Below are 16,402 nucleotides of genomic sequence, written 5' to 3' on the forward strand. Positions count from 1 at the left end.
AGAAGCCCAGTTGGCAAAGCAGGTAAACAGGCTTGTGCTTCAGCTGTAGCAGCCTGGCAGTCCTAGATGCCTACATATGCTCTCACTGTGTCACCCATGTTGGGTCTTTCAGGGAGCCCTTGAGCCCTAGGATACCCAGCTTATAGTACCATCCTCACGACTGAGTAAGCCACACTTGCTCATGGTGCCAGATGGGTCAAGTTGACCAGCCTCTTCCTGGCCTCTCACGGCTTCAGATCCCCTTGACTGGTTGATGGTGGGACTCTCTCCCCACCAACTGCTTTCTCAGAGCTGCTCATAGGAATGTCCAAGTGTATCTATTTCCTCTCTTCCATCCTCCACTGGCACGAGTGGCTGATTAGTCCTGCCCCACCACTAGGTGGGCGAGAGAAGGAGGAGAAGGATGGAACTTGAATAATTGGTGTCTTGCAGCCCTTGGAAGCACCTGCTAGAATTCTAAGACACTCTGTTCTGCTTTCCCTGGAACTGAGCACTTTGGGGACAAGACCTGTGTCTATATGCCTTCATGCCTTTAGTGTTAGTTGAAAGAATACATGGTTAACTGACGTACGGAAACCCTTTCTGGGCCTCTGCACGCATCCTCACCTGCTCCCAGACACTATAACTGCCTCTGAGAGGCTCTTAGCTACTCATCATCCTCCCAGGCAGCAGCTGAAGAGAACAGATTCATGGCAGCCTTACTCCTCATTGGGTCAAAAGAGATACCTTTTCCATTGGGGAAAAAAAGGATATGGTTAGTCTTCATTTTATATCGTCAGTAGGTTCTTGGAAACTGTGACTTGAAGCAAAACGACATATAATGAAACCTAGTCTTCAAATCAACATTATAACAAAATGACTTTATTTGAGAACCTGCTATATGTCATTTTGCTTCAAGAACCTGTATATGATGTTAATTGAAGATTTACTATAATTACAGTGAATACCTCAATAGTCCACAGGCAGACAGTTGGATCAGATTGCGAATTGGAGTCTCTTCCCTGCTATAAAAACTTTGGTTTCTTAAATCAAGGATAGGAGGTTCTCTTAGGGACCCCTAAGATGTAGCATATATGAAAGCTACCATTATGTACCAGACCATGTAACCTATATCATCCCATTCGAACCTCTCAGTAACCCGTAGAATAATTCCCATTTTCCAGATAGGGAAACTGAGGCTCACCCGACTTCACCGAGCGATGGAGCTGGGATTAGAAGCCCCCAGGCTTGCAGGCACCTGCTCACTTTAGGCTGCTGCCCACTCAGAGGTCTTTGATGATTTCCTTCTTTCAAAGGTGTGCTGGCTCCCCTGGAGAGGCTCGTCCATATAGCCAGTCTAGGGAGGCCAGAATCTCTACTTCTCCACAGCTGCTGAGCTGGCAACTCGGAGGGCCTGTAGGACAGGATGCTCTGGAGCAAATGCAATAGGAGGGAAGCCGGAGGGAAGCCAGAGTGTGCGTGGGCAGGTTCCCTGAGAGGAACCTGAGGAGGGAGCCCATGGAAGCGGGTGCTGTGCTGATGACTGTGAGCCCCCGCAGTAGGGAGAAGGAAGGCCACCTGCTGTCTTTGTCTACAGCCGTTTTCTTCCAGCACCATGTCTGTCTGTCTGTTCCTCCCTCTGACTCTGGTGTTCTGTCTCCCTTCTTGCTAGGTCTCTTTCTGTCTGCCTTTGTTTCTCGCCTGTGTGAATGTGCACACGCACGCCTATCTTTATTTTCAGTGTTTCTGTTTCTCTCTCTCCTTCTCTTCTCCCCTTTTCTCTCTCCAAATGGGATTATTATGCTCCTCCTCTTCACACGATGTCCCCTCCTATTCTAGGTGCCTTTGAGGACAGCAATAGGCACACCCAGCCGAGGCAAACTGCAGGACCTGCCAGGCCCCAATCATGAATTAGTCAGAGTTGCAGGTGTCCTTACAACCTGGCCCTCTCCTCTGTATCCTCCTGCCCTCCTGAGAGCTCTCCCTGCTGCTCCAGAGCTGGTGTGCAGTCATGAGGGATGCCTGTTATCATGTGGGCTCCCTGGCCCACCCCAGGGACTGATTCTTTGGACCTGAGATGCAGCCCAGGCTCTTGCATTTTTAACCACCCCAGATGCTGAGCTGCAGCTTGTGGGGATTCTAGCCCTGCCTTCTGGATCCTCTGCCTGCTTCCACGCTTGATGTGTTCTTGACCTCCCAGCATGTGTCAGATGTCACACACATGCCATCTGGCCTGCTAAGCCTAGCGCCACTGGGAGGCGGCCGTTGCTGCATGTTGCTGTGGGCAGCTAAACCCCCATGCTCAGGAAGTCACAGCGGCCCAGCTCCCAGTTCCCTTGGTGTCCTGTTGAGGCTCTGATGGGGGCCTGCATCTATTCACAGAACACGCCAGAAAACAAAAGTAGAAGCAGTGAGGCCCAGCTACTCCCTGACCCTAGACCTCACACCCTTCTGGGCTTTGCTTTTAGGGAGGGCCAAGAGATTCCACAGCCTTGTTCATTCCATTGAGAGTCAAGGATTTTGTTAATTCTGGGCTCCATCAGCCAGCCTGCTGTCTACCTCCAGCAGCCTTGGGCAGGACTCTGGAAGAACAGCGCCAGGGTCTGAGCTGGCCAAGAATCATGCCAGGGCCACCCTGCCTGCTGCTCCAGTTGTCTTGCCTGTAATTTTACAGGTTCAGTTGCCCAGTAACAGCCCTTCAATACTTTTCAGTGTGTCTAGGGCAAGCCCTGGTCTTCATTGCAGATTGTGTATCCAGGGCTTGGGTGTGCTGGTGGAGCGATGGAATGGCTTGGTTTTTCCAGGAAATGGGCTCTTTCACCCAAACCCCAGGCTGTGTTGGCTGTGCCCTGGGTGGACCTCTCCATCCAGGGAGCAACGGGTCAGTCTCCCTCCCACAGAATGGCATGAGGGGATGATGGGCCAGCAGTGGAGCCTACCCAGCCATGGGAGATGTCATGTGCAGGTCTTTCAGCAGAGCTCATGTACTTGGCCTGCATCATCTGGGGGAAAGTCATCTATTGGGCAAATCTTGAACATGATCATGCACTGGGTACTGGGCTGGGTACTGGGCAAGCAAGACACAGCCTCTGCTTCCTAGTCAGGACAGCCTCGTAAACCTTGGTGTGCCTTAACATCACCTGGGAGGCCTAAGGAAAAGGCAGATTCCTGGGCCCTACCCCTTACCCCTGGGCTTTTGGATTCGGCAGGCCAAGGTAGGGCCCAGGATTGTGCATTTTAAAAAGCACCCTTCCCCCTTCTGATGCAGGTAGTCTGTGACCACAAGGTGAGAGCCACGAGTCTAGTGAATGTACCAGAGCAGCCCAAGCCTTGAGTTTGTCGGGGCACAGTTTGCTTGATGGGCCCTTTTATTGTAGTGGTCCCAATCCAGGGGTTATAGGGAGCCATTCCACCACATACCCTGGAGCCCAGGCAGGAGGCTGACCTCCATGGGGAATTTCAGGAGAAGTTAGGAGCTGAGATATGGGCTGGAATGCTGAGGTCTCTTCCAAGCACAGGATTCTGCTTCCAGGGAGGTAGATACTGAGTTGGGCTCTGGTATCACAAGTACCTGGGTACAGATCTTTGCTCCTTCCATGACACTCCATCACATTCACCAGCCTTTCCTTCTGGCCTTCTGGGGGCCCATGCTCTCTGGATCCTTTACTGTTTTCCTGCTAGTCCAGTCAACCTCAGAATGTTATGTATAATCAGAACTTGGGCCTAGGTTTTCCTTGGTCCCCCCACTATATAATATCAGTCTGCTAGAGCTGCCATAACAAATACCACAGAATGGGTGGCTTAGGCAACCCCCTCGGGTACCCTCCCACTGTGGGAGCTTTTCTGTCCTCTCAATAAACCCTGCTTTCAAAAAAAAAAAAAAATGGGTGACTTAAACAACAGAAATGTGTTTTCTCACAGTCTTGGGAACTGAGTTAAAGATCAAGGTGTCAACAGGGTTGGTTTCTTCTGAGTTCTCTCTTCTGGGTTTGTAGATGGCCCCCCCCTCTTCCTCTGTCTTCACATGATCTTTCCTTTCTGCTTGTGCCCTAATCTCCTCATATAAGAACACCAGTCATATTGGATTAGAGTCTGTCCTAAGCATCTCATTTTACCTTAATTACATCTTAAAAGCTCTGTCTCCAAATATAATCACATTCTGAGGTTCTGGAGATTAGGACTTTAGCATATGGATTTTATGGGGACAGAAATCAGCCCAAACAGATGGTAATCTCATTCCTGTGGTGATATAGATGATGGTGGCCCCCACCCCTTCACAGTAGCTGCCTGTTCAGTGTTCATATCCACATGTCCATCACAGAACTCTTCCCCTGGGCTGTCTCCTACCTTTCTATCTCAGCAAGTGCCATCTCCAGGTCCATCTGCTACCCATGGCAGTACTTCGCTGCCTTCCTCATTTTGTCCCTCGGCCTCTCCCTTGTCCAACCCATGCACTGTCTCCTCCAGCATTCCCCGAGTCCCCATCATCTCAGTTACACCACCCCAGACTCCCTTGCTGCCTTTAGTTTCCGGCCTCCAGTCCATTGTCCTCACAGCAACCATGGTGACCTCAAGATGAAGTCTCTGCTAAACCCCCTGCTTGGAATGTTCTTTCTTTTTGTGCTTTTCCTGGGCAACTCCTGTCCATTATCATATCAGCTTCGATTTCTCTCCTAGGTGAGAATCTAACAGCTATAAGAAACAGCCCCCAAAATCTCTGTGGGCCACACAATAGATTTGACTTCTTGCTCATGTAATGTCTAATTGGGCATTCCTGGTTCACAGGCAGCCTTCCTTGTGACCATTCAGGAAGCCAGGCTCTTTCTATCTGTGGCAACCTCCCTTTGAAGCCTTAAGAGTCCTTTCAGGAGACTGTGACATGCAGCCTGAGACTTGCATATCACTTCTGCTCACATCCCATTGGCTAGAACTGGGTCTTATGCCTCGCCCATCCAGTTAATCTTATGCCCCACCCGGCCACAAGGCTGGGAAGGAGGTCCAATCACAAACTGGGCCTGGGAGGTCACAGATAACCGTGAGGCTACCAGTCCCAGCCATAAAATCACTTGCTCAAAGAAGCTCACCTGCTGGTGTGGATCAAGACTCTCCTTTCATGTTCCTTTTTACCGTTGTGTACTTTTTCCTCATGGACCTCGTCATACACTATGTTAATAGGATATCTGAGTATTTCTTTAATCTCTCTCCTCCCCAAACTACCCCCCTTCCCCAGTAGAATGCAGGCTCCATAAGAGCAGAAACCAGTTGTGCTGTGCTCACTGCTTATCCCTAGTGCCAAGGCCGGGGTCTAGTGTGAGGGAGGCACCCAGTTCATATGAGTCAAAGGCAGGAAAGAGAAGGATGGAGAGAAGGAGAGGGAGGGCTGAGGGAATCCTAATTCTGCCACTAGCTTCATAACTTTAACTAAATTATTTAATTCTAAGGGCCTCAATTTCCTCTTAGGTAAAGTAGTAAAAATTATTCTTACCGAACAGCTTTATTGTGTAACTGAATTAAGGCGGTGTCATAAGGTTCCCAGCATGGTGCCTGGTCTATAGCAGGTGAGTGATAAAGCAATTACTATAGGATTGCAATATACGTGGAGGCTATATCTCCCCAAACACCACAGTACATTTCTTGGGTGTGTGTCAGGAGTCTGTGTGTACATCTGTAAGTGTACATGCTTGTGCTTCCTTTGGGGGCGCTGGAGGGATGGATTCCCTTGGGCATCCCCCTCATCCCTTCTCTCCCCCTAGGTTAAAGTTAAACAGCAAGAGAAACCAGCTGGTGAGAGAACTGGAGGAAGCCACTCGCCAGGTGGCAACTCTGCACTCTCAGCTCAAGAGGTGAGTCATATGCTAGGGTCACTGCTCCCCTGGAGATGGCCACACTGGAGTGTCCCCAGTGTCCCAACCCAGGCTCTATTTTTTACTTGTCCTCTGTGACTCGAGCATGGACATTTAGAAGCACAGCAGGCCAGCTGGGCATGGTGGTTCACACCTGTAATCCCAGTATACTGGGAAGCTGAGGCGGGAGGATTGCTTGAGCCCAGGAGTTCAAGACCAGTTTTGCCAACATAGTGAGACCCTGTCTCTACAAAAAATGGGGAAAAAATTAGGGGTGGTGGCACACACCTGTGGTCCCAGCTACTCGGAGACTTAGGAGGATTGCTTGAGCCCAGGAGGTCCAGGCTGCAGCAAGCCATGATTGCGCCACTACACTCCAGCAAAGGCAACAAAGCGAGATCCTAACTCCAAAAGAAAAAAATACACAGCAGGTGGTTAGTCTGGCTGACTTGCTGACTCAGGCTTGGTCTGTGATGTGGCCAGGGGTGGGGGCCTTCACCTCTCCAGACTTATAACATAGAGAAGAAGGCCCCAGGCAGGTGCTGTGATGTCCTAAGCTGTGGCTCTCACATGTGCCACCTACCTGTGCAACACATAGAGTAGCCTCAGGCCTGGGCCTCTATATGACAGTATGTTGCTGGAATTTCATAACAGCATTTTGTTTTCATCTGATTTTTTTTAAATGGAGACCTTCTATTTGTAATGATCCTGCTTTTCAAATTACACTCAAGATATAAAGTTAACTTTTAAAATAAATGTTTTAAAGTACTTAAAACATTGGTTTCAAGAAAAATGTTAAGAAATATTATTGACTGGGTGCCGTTGCTCAAGCCTGTAATCCCAGCAATTTGGGAGGCTGAGGCAAGAGGATTGCTTGAGCTCATGGGTTCGAAACCAGCCTGGGCAACTTGGTAAGACCTCAACTCTATGATAGGTCAAAAAATTAGCCGGGTGTGGTAACGTGTGCCTGTATTTTCAGCTACTTGGAAGGCTGAGGCGGAAGGATTGCCTGAGCCCAGCAGGTCAACACTGGGGTGGCAGTGAGTGTGCCACTGTACTCCAGCAGCCCAGGCCACAGAGTGAGACTTCAACTCAAAAAAAAAAAAAAGAGTCCTGTGGCTCAATCTGTAATCCCAGCACTTTGGGAGGCCGAGGCAAGTGGATTGCCTGAGCCCGTGTGTTCAAGACCTGTCCAGGCAACTTGGTGAGACCTTGTCTCTAAAATCAATCAAAAAATAGCTGGGCATGGTAGCGTGTGCCTGTAGTTCTGGCTACTTGGATGGCTGAGGTGGAAGAATCACCAGAGCCCAGCAGGTTGAGGCTGTGGTGGCCGGGAGCATGCCACTGCACTCCAGTCTGGGTGACAGAATGAGACTTCAACTCAAAAATAAATAAATAAATAAAGAAGGAAGAAAGAAATATTATTTGGGAATGGATTCATGTATGAAAAAATATGAAAATATAGTGTGACTGATGAAGGTTTAGAGGTGACAGTTTTCAGTGAAATGGCGGTGGAGGGTCTATACTAGAGACTGCCAGGCGGGTCCAGGGAGACCATGGTGCTTCCCAGAGCTGGGCAGGAAGCCCCTGGGGGGCCCAGTTATTTCGCATGTCTCACTCTCCATTCCCCCTGTGCCAGCCTCTCAAGCAGCATGCAGTCCCTGTCCTCAGGCAGCAGCCCTGGATCCCTTGCGTCCAGCCGGGGCTCCCTAGCCGCGTCCAGCCTGGACTCCTCCACCTCAGCCAGCTTCACAGACCTCTACTACGACCCCTTCGAGCAGCTGGACTCGGAGCTGCAGAGCAAGGTGGAGTTCCTTCTGGAGGGGGCCACGGGCTTCCGGCCCTCGGGCTGCATCACCACCATCCACGAGGACGAGGTGGCCAAGACTCAGAAGGTGGAAGGTGGCGGCCGCCTGCAGGCCCTGCGCTCCTTGTCTGGCACCCCCAAGTCCATGACCTCGCTGTCCCCACGCTCCTCGCTCTCTTCCCCATCCCCACCCTGCTCCCCTCTCATTGCCGACCCCCTCCTGGCTGGGGATGCCTTCCTTAGCCCCCTGGAGTTTGAAGACCCCGAGCTGAGCACCACCCTTTGCGAACTGAGCCTTGGAAGCAGCACCCAGGAAAGATACCAGCTGGAGGAGCCAGGAACCGAGGGCCAGCAGCTGGGCCAAGGTAGGGCACGCCGAATCCAGAGGGTAGGACCTGGGAGGAGGGAAAGCAGTGCTTTGTGCTCGGAAGCCCCAGTGATCATTATGGTTGACATTTACTGACTGCTTTCTATTGCCAGCTCTTTTCCATGGTGGGTTCATTCGTTCATTCAGTAGATATATATCAGCTCAGTATGTTCTAGGTCCTGTGTGAAGAATTTTTTGTGGTGGGTTTTTTTTTTTTTTAATAGTTTTTTAAAAATATAGACAAGGTCTCACTATGTTGCCCAGGCTAGTCTTGAACACCTGGCCTTAAACGATCCTCCTGCCTCATCTGGGATTATAGGTGTGAGCCCCACTATACCCAGCTCATAAACTCTTTTGAGTCAGAGTCTCACTCCATTGCCCAGGCTGGAGTGCAGTTGCATGATCACAGCTCACTGCAGCCTCGACTTCCTGGCTCAAGAGGTTCTTCCTCCTTAGCCTCCCAAATAGCTCGCCACTATCATGCTCAGCTAACTCTTTTGATTTTTTTTGTAGGGATGAGGTCTTACTGTATGGAATCATTCAATCAACAGATAGTGCCTTCTAAAATTAAGTGCTGAGTTCTGTGCTAATGGGTATATATAGATTCCACTTAGCAGATGTGCTGTGTGTCAGGCATTGGGTTAATCACTGACAATCCTGTGTTGAAGCCAGACGACGTCCCTGTTCTCATGAAGCTTACATTTAAATGGAGCACAGGCAGCCGGGCTCAGTGGCTCAGCCTGTAATCCTGTGCCTTTGGGAGGCTGAGGTGAGTGGATTGCCTGAGCCCGCGGGTTCGAGACCCGCCTGGGCAGCGAGACCTCATCTCTACAATAAATCAAAAAATCAGCCGGGTGTGGTAGTGCATGCCTGTAATTCCGGCTACTTGGAAGGCTGAGGCGGAAGGATCGCCGGAGCCCAGCAGGTCGAGGCTGCGGTGGCCGGTAGCGGCCACTGCACTCCAGTCTGGGCGACAGAGTGAGACTCCAACTCAAAAAAAAATAAAAAATAAAAAATAAATGGAGCACAGGCAATTCACATGCAAACCAGACAGAAGCATTAGGAAGAAAATAAAATGGGGTGTGATGGAACCTCTCAGGTTGGAGATGGGGCTGTTGGTTCAGGTTGACTTGTGACAGGAGGTGATGTCTGAATAGAGGCTCGAATGGTGAGAAGGAACCAGCCTCGGTAAGAGCAAGAACAAAATCTCTGAGGTCAGAGCAATGAGCTTAAAGAGGAGCCAGGAAGCTGCGAGTCAGAGAGAGGGCTCACCAGCAAGTCTGGAGAATCAGGAAGAGTCCAGATCATGCAAGACTCGATGGGCTGTGGTGAAGAGTGTGAGTTTTATCCTGACTACAGTGGAGACCATGTGACCATGAAGCCAGGAATGGTACGAACTGACTTTCATTCTCCACGGAGTCACAAAGAACATTCTGGTCTAGATTGAGATCCATTTTAGAATCTTCAAAATAGAAGGTGATACTGACATGGGCATTGACAGCTAAGATTTATTAGGAGAATAACTTTTTATCTTAAACAGTAACCACATGATAAGTCATAATAGTTAGCATGTATTGGGAATGTGTCATGTGCTGGACAATGTGCTTTATATGGTGAAATAGGTTACTTCTAGTCTGTCCATTTTACAAATGAGGAATCAGAGGTTCAGAGAGGAGTGTCACTTGCCTTAGGCCACCCAGCTAACAAGTGAGGACTGAGATTGGAAACTGGGTCTTTCTGACTTTATTATCGTGCCCCGTTCCCCTCCACTTAGGATGGGCAGCAGCTTGGTATATTTATTCATGTGACATTGCTGGTGCTTGCTGGCGCCACCAAGTCCACCTCACTCTTGGTATAAAGGTCGGGACAAGTAGAGTACTCAGCAAGCTCCCCTGAGTTTCTTGGCTTTCCTGGCACCCCCCTACAATAACAGCTGTGCACTATTGAGTGCGGGTGTACAGAATTCAAGTACTGGTTGTGCATGTTTAGTCATTTAAGTCTCACAACATCTCTGTGAAGTGGATGCTGTTTTTGTCCCCATCTTACAGATGGAAAAAGTGAGGCACGGCAAGGTTAAGAGACTTGTCTGAGGTTAGTCCCACACAGTGAAGCAGTAGGATGAGGACTGGTACAAGGACCACAGGCCCGGTGTTGCAAAGGGCCCATGCTCCTGGCTCCTTGTGAGGCCAGCTGGAAGCAGCCAAACCCATTTCGGCTCTCCACTCCAGGCATAGGCAGGAGCACCGCAGCTGTGACCCAAATTGTCCATTCATGGGCAGGAGCCCATGGGAGCATGGGGGAATGAGAATTCTTGGTTAAATAAAGGCTCTGGTTTCCTTAGAAGAGTAGCGAGAGATCCCTGGGGTTCCCTCATTGGAAAGGAAGCCTTGCTGAGTGCTCTTAAACAAAAATAAAAACAAGCTTTCCACTACAGCAGGTGGCAAACTTCAGAAAATTGTTCCCTGGAGAGGAGAGGGGGGACAGGTGGAACCTCTAACGAGTGTCTCTGATGGGGGCATTAAGCCAATTCCAGACACTTAGACCCCAGCCGTCTCCTGGGAAGTGACTCCCCTCCTCTCCTTGACATTGTCCTCAGGGCTTGTGGGTCAGAGATAGACATGTAGCTGGGCACACACGGGTCTCGGGATGGCATTCCCTTCGTGCCATCTCCAGACACCTTCCCCACAGCGCACAATGCCAGGCAGAGCTCAGACGCTAAGCAGGTTATGCGATTAGTGCCGCTGCTCAGTCAGCAGACGAATTAATCTCCTTAAGTGGTTTAGTGGAGGGTGGAGATGCGTGAGTCTGAAGACGGGAGGTCTCTGCAGGCTCAGCAGGCCTGGGACATGGGCTCGGCTTCCCCATCATCAGCACTTGCAGGCTTCCAGGCTCGCCTCGTCCCCCAGGCCGGTCCCCAGCCTGCCACGCCGTGTCTTTGAGCCTTTCCACGCCATAAGCACCTGTCTCTCTCTAGTCAGCACCTGTCCCTCTCTAGTCTGTCCACGGGCACTCAGAAGACTTGGCTGTGAGGTTGCAAGAGGAGCCCCAGCACATGGAGGACAGGAACTGTTATCATCTTGATAACTCTGAACCTGGCAATGGGCCTGGCACACTGTAGGTGTTCATTACTTGGGCAAGGAAGGAATGTGCAACATGTGGCAAGTGCTCAGTTATAAGCCCCAGGTCAGAGACTTTCAAGGACCCCTATTAAGGGTCGGGAAGAGGAGGAGCTAGATCTGGAGTGAAATGGAGTCCAGGTGCAGTGACTCATGCTTGTAATCCTAGCACCTTGGGAGGCCGAAGCGGGAGGATTGTGTAAGCCCAGGAGTTCGAGACCAGCCTGGGCAACACAGCGACAACTCATCTCTACAAAAAATAAAAATGAAAAAAAAAAATTAGCCAGGCATGGTGGCATGCACCTGTAGTCCCAGCTACTTGGGAGGCTGATGCAGAAGGATCGCTAGAGCTCAGAAGGTCAAGGCTGCGGTGAGCCATGATCATGCTACTGCACTATAGCCAGGGAGACAGAGTGAGACCTTGACTCAAAAAATAAATAAAATAAAATAAAATAGTGAATGGGATAGATCGAGTGGGAGGACACATGCTTTAATCCCTCCCTTGCCCCTCCTGAGGGTTCAGGAGCTGTTATTTTGCCCTGGGTGTTTAGGGATGGATCTAGGGAGTCATCCCATTGTGACAGAAGTAATAGTGGCAGTAAGGATGATGGTAATGAATTTTGGGAACATCTTGCCTGCACCAATCCCTATTCTAGGGCCTGCCCCCAGTAATGTCTCACTAGTCCTTCCAACAGTCCTGTAAAGTAGGTATTATTCCCATTTTACAGATGAGGAATCTGGACCTTCAAGGGGACTAAATCAATGTCTCAAGGTCATGAAGCAGTAAGTGGTGGAGCTGGGATTTGAGCCCAGGCAGTTTGACTTCAGAGCCTAGGATAATAAACACAAAATCCTATGCACTGCTTCTATCACCCCAAAGCAAAGTGGTACCTTACTTTAGAGTTTACAGGTGGTTGGAATTCCACAGGACTGTCTTGACAGAGGGTGGGTCACAATCAGGGGTTGCAAGAAGTCGTCTGGTTTCTGAACCTGACTTTCCATCCTTCTTTTTTCCTTGATTCTCTTCCAGCTGTGAATATGGCCCAGGGCTGTGGCCTCAAAGTGGCCTGTGTCTCAGCTGCAGTGTCGGATGAGTCCGTGGCGGGAGACAGTGGTGTGTACGAGGCTTCTGCGCAGAGGTGGGTGCCTGAGGGGAGCTCTCTCTCAGTCCATGTGGGCCACGAACTGTCTGAACATGCAGAACCCAGGCCTGAGGGGTGGCCTGGGCATCGGCCCCCACAGGCGTGCAGGAGGAGCCCCAGGAGGGTACTCCGTGATTCCATCTTTCCCCGCAGGCTGGGGGGAGTGCTAGGTCGGTGGCAGTCATGACGAGGTGTGTACTTGGGAACATGTATGAGAGAAAAGGAGGCCTCGTCAAGAGAGGGGTCTGCAGGGAGGCTGAGCAGATCCCAAGTCTCCTCCTTAGGGATTGAACCCCAGCCTCCTAGAGCAGGTCGCTGACTCCTCCCTGTTGCCTTTCAGACTGGGTGCTTCAGAAGCTGCTGCATTTGACAGTGATGAATCAGAAGCAGTGGGTGCAACCCGAGTTCAACTTGCTCTGAAGTAAGTGACAGGGAAGATGAGGACAGAAGGAGTGATCTGTGTGGCATCCCTTCTTTGTCGACAGTATTTTACCAGCATTTACCTTCTCAGCTGTCCAGGGAGGAAGGCAAAACCAGCAGGACCTTGAGTTAGGTGGGCTCCTAACTCAAGGGGTACCAACTCTTTCCCCACCTTCCAGCTCCCCATTTTACAGATGTAAAAAATGGGGTTTGAAAGACCTTGTGACTTGCCTCAGTTCCTGAGCTGGCATGTAGCCGAGCCAGAACCACGATGGAGACCTCCTGCCTCTGGCTGTGTTCATTTGTCGCTATCGCTTTTGCCTTTCCATCCTATCCACATATCAACAATCAGGACTGAAGTTGACCACTGGGGGCTGCAGCCCGAGTTGGTTGATACACACATTGTTGTTTCCTCTTACTAGGAGATGACCTTAATTTTTGTTTGTTTTTCTTGAGACAAGGTCTGGGCTACAGGGCTGTACCCAGCTCACTACAGTCTCAACCTCCTGGGCTCAAGCGATCCTCCCACCTCTGTCTCCTGAGTAGCTGGAACTACAGACGAGTGCCACGCCCAGTTAAATTTTATATTTTTTTGTAGAGATAGGGTCTCATTATGTTGCCCAGGGCTCAAGCAATCCTTCTGCTTTGTAATCCCAAAGTGCTGGGATTATAGGCACGAGCCATCGTGCCGAGCCTCCATTTTTTTAAAAATAGGAATAAATTGCCAATGTTTTGATATCAAAAAATTTCACCCAGACTTCTGCCTTCCTTTAAAAATTCAGGCAACTAACAGTTCTGGACCTACCTCCCTTCATGGGAGCAAAGCACTGTGCTCACTGGCTTCCCACAGTCCCCAGAGCAGCCGGCAGCCCGGTCCTGTGATTATTAGCAGAGAAGGAGTGTGGGAGATCAGTGTGTGACTAACGGGTGCTCCAAATGCCCCTTTTCATTTCAGGTATGATGAGAAGAATAAGCAATTTGCAATCTTCGTCATCCAGCTGAGCAACCTTTCTGCTCTGTTGCTGCAGCAAGACCAGAAAGTGTAAGTGTGCAGTTGGACGGCTGCGGGTTATCCTCTCGCCCTCTGCAGTCCTCTCTGGGGCAATTCCTTAATTCTGTTCCGATCCAGTTATAGGCCTTGCTTCCCTGCTGTGGGTTTTTAATGCATCTGACCACAGGGCTGATGTCAGTCCTGTGTGTGTGGACACAGGCATGGTGGCAAGCATGCCAGCTGTGAAGGGAAGCACTCCAGTAGACGGTCTGAATTCCTTCCCCAGCATGTCCTGAGCACTGCCACATGCCAGCTCTCAGAGTGGGCGGTGAGCAAATCCTTCACAGACCTTGTCCTCCCGGACTTTGAGCTGCATGGAGAAGAATGGTCACAGTCTGTCTTATCTACTCTATGTTCAAGTATTTCATGCAGAGAGATACTCTTCCATTTTCAAGGATCGATGCCAGTTACTGTGCTTATCTTGGAAGGGAGTGGCTGTGTGTTACCTTAAGGCTGACAGGACAGTGGACACCTGCACTGTCTGTGTGTGGACTCTTCCCCATGGTAGACAGGTTTATGCTTTTTTGTTGTTTTATGGTTTAGGGTATTTTTTGTAACAGAGCCTCATTCTGTCACCCAGGCTGGAGTGCAGTGGTGTGAGCATAACTCACTGCAGCCTTGAACTTCTGAGCTTAGGCAATCCTCCTGCCTCCGCCTTCCGAGTAGCTGGGACTACAGATGCACACCACCATGCCCAGCTGATTTTTTAAATTTTTTGTAGAGACCAGGTCTTGCTACAATGTGCAGGCTGATCTAGGCCTCCTGTGATCCTCCCACCTTGGTCTCCCAGAGTGCTGGGATTACAGGCGGGAGCCAGCATGCCTGGCTAGATTTGTGCTTTTTTTTTTTTTTTTTTTGAGTTGGAGTCTCAGTCTGTCGCCCAGGCTGGAGTACAGTGGCACACACATGGCCATCCCAGCATTGACCTGCTGAGTGCCAGCAATCCTTCCGCCTCAGCCTTCTAAGAAGCCGGAACTACAGACATGTGCTACCATACTTGGCTAATTTTTTTGATTTATTGTAGAGACAAGGTCTTGCCAAGTTGCCTGGACTGGTCTCAAACCCACAGGCTCAGGCGATCCACTCACCTTGGCCTCCCAGTGCTGGGATTACAAGCTGAGCCACTGAGCGTGGCCATAGATTTGTGCTTTATTGCACTCCTCTGCCTGTGAGATTCCTCCTGTGACTAGACTGTAAGGCCTTGATGGTGGCAGCAGGAACTTGTATGTCTGTGGTGTGCCTCATCCAGCCTCTGGGGGTGGGACATGTGGGAAGAAAGAAAGAGGACGTGAAGAAGCAGACTCAACAGAAAGAGGACAAGATGGGAGGCTGGAGTTGTTTTTAGCCTTTTGTTCATACAGGTAGTGCCAGAATGAATGGCCTTCTCTGTATCTCACTGGTACTTGTGCCAGGCTATCTGTGGATTAATGTCTACAAGCAAGGGGCCTGAGCCAAAGGACGGATGCACCTGGAATTTTGTTAGAATTGTCAGACTCCCCTCTGCAGAGGTGGTAGCATTTTGCCTTCCAAAGTATGAGGGGCCTGATTACTCAATTCTACAAACTCTGATCCACTGTGTTCTTGGGATCTCAGCAGCTGTTTAGCCCAACACATCAGCCCCAGGCCTGGGCTGACCCAAGCTCCCCTGCGGTTCTGTCTCGCTCCAGGAACATCCGTGTGGCTGTCCTTCCTTGCTCAGAAAGCACCACCTGCCTGTTCCGGACCCGGCCCCTGGATGCCTCAGACAGTCTCGTGTTCAACGAGGTATTCTGGGTGTCCATGTCCTATCCAGCCCTTCACCAGAAGACCTTAAGAGTCGACGTCTGTACCACCGACAGGAGCCATCCAGAGGAGTGCCTGGTAAGAGCACTGTCTGTCTGTCCATCTGGCCTTCCATTCTTCTAGGGATTGGCCCACCCTGAGCTTAGGGGAGAAGGCTTGAAGGAGATGCATGTTGTGATCATGTGAAGGGGAGGGAAGGGGAAACTCTTAACACAAAAGGAGGAGTAACATACCTGAGAGTACTTTTTAAAACTGCCAGAACTGGGAAGATGCTAGCCACAGATTGTACACAGCTTGACTGTCCAGCATTACAGATTAGACAAGAAGCACAGGGTAGTGAAAACAGATAGGCCTTCAAGTCCCACCTTTACCATGTGCTTTATAGCTGAGTGGCCACAGGCAAGTTACTTAACATCTCTGATCATCACTTTTCTCATCCATAAAACGTGAATGACGATGCCTCCCTCATCCCACTGTAAGGCTTAGGTAAGACAGGAACTTGACACACAGTAGGTTCTCGTTGAGTGGGGCTGTTGCTGGCCCCCTCCCTGGACCAGGGCTCCTATGACTTCCTCCTCCTCGCCATGCTGGCAGGAGTTAGAATTGGAGAGGAAATAGCCCTGGATTCATTTGTGTCCTGAGAAAAACCAAACCCTTAGGGACAGTCAGACCCGACAGAGATGGCTCAGCTTTTGCATTTGTAAAAGAGGGATGTAAGCCAGGCTCGGTGGCTCAGCCCATAATCCCGCGCCTTTGGGAGTCTGAGGTGAGTGGATTGCCTGAGCCCGCGGGTTCGAGACTCGCCTGGGCAGCGAGACCTCATCTCTACAATAAATCAAAAAATCAGCCGGGCGTGGTAGCACATGCCTGTAATTCCAGCTACTGGGAAGGCTGA

General features: G+C 50.3%; 1 protein-coding gene across 4 annotated transcripts in view; it reads left to right on the forward strand.

The window, feature by feature from the left end:
- WWC1 (WW and C2 domain containing 1) overlaps positions 1-16,402 on the forward strand; it is a 99,531-nt gene that overhangs the window by 41,953 nt on the left and 41,176 nt on the right. For all 4 annotated transcript variants that reach the window (XM_021710792.1, XM_008054834.2, XM_021710795.1 and 1 more), the window contains exons 9-14: positions 5,733-5,822; positions 7,462-7,994; positions 12,143-12,251; positions 12,595-12,675; positions 13,630-13,716; positions 15,393-15,585. In XM_021710792.1, the coding sequence (XP_021566467.1) occupies positions 5,733-5,822; positions 7,462-7,994; positions 12,143-12,251; positions 12,595-12,675; positions 13,630-13,716; positions 15,393-15,585 (1,093 nt within the window). The remainder of the gene's footprint in view (positions 1-5,732; positions 5,823-7,461; positions 7,995-12,142; positions 12,252-12,594; positions 12,676-13,629; positions 13,717-15,392; positions 15,586-16,402) is intronic.

This window comes from Carlito syrichta, unplaced genomic scaffold (assembly GCF_000164805.1).
Source record: "Carlito syrichta isolate Samal-C Ts95f unplaced genomic scaffold, Tarsius_syrichta-2.0.1 Scaffold301542, whole genome shotgun sequence".
NCBI classification, from domain to species: Eukaryota; Metazoa; Chordata; class Mammalia; order Primates; family Tarsiidae; genus Carlito; species Carlito syrichta.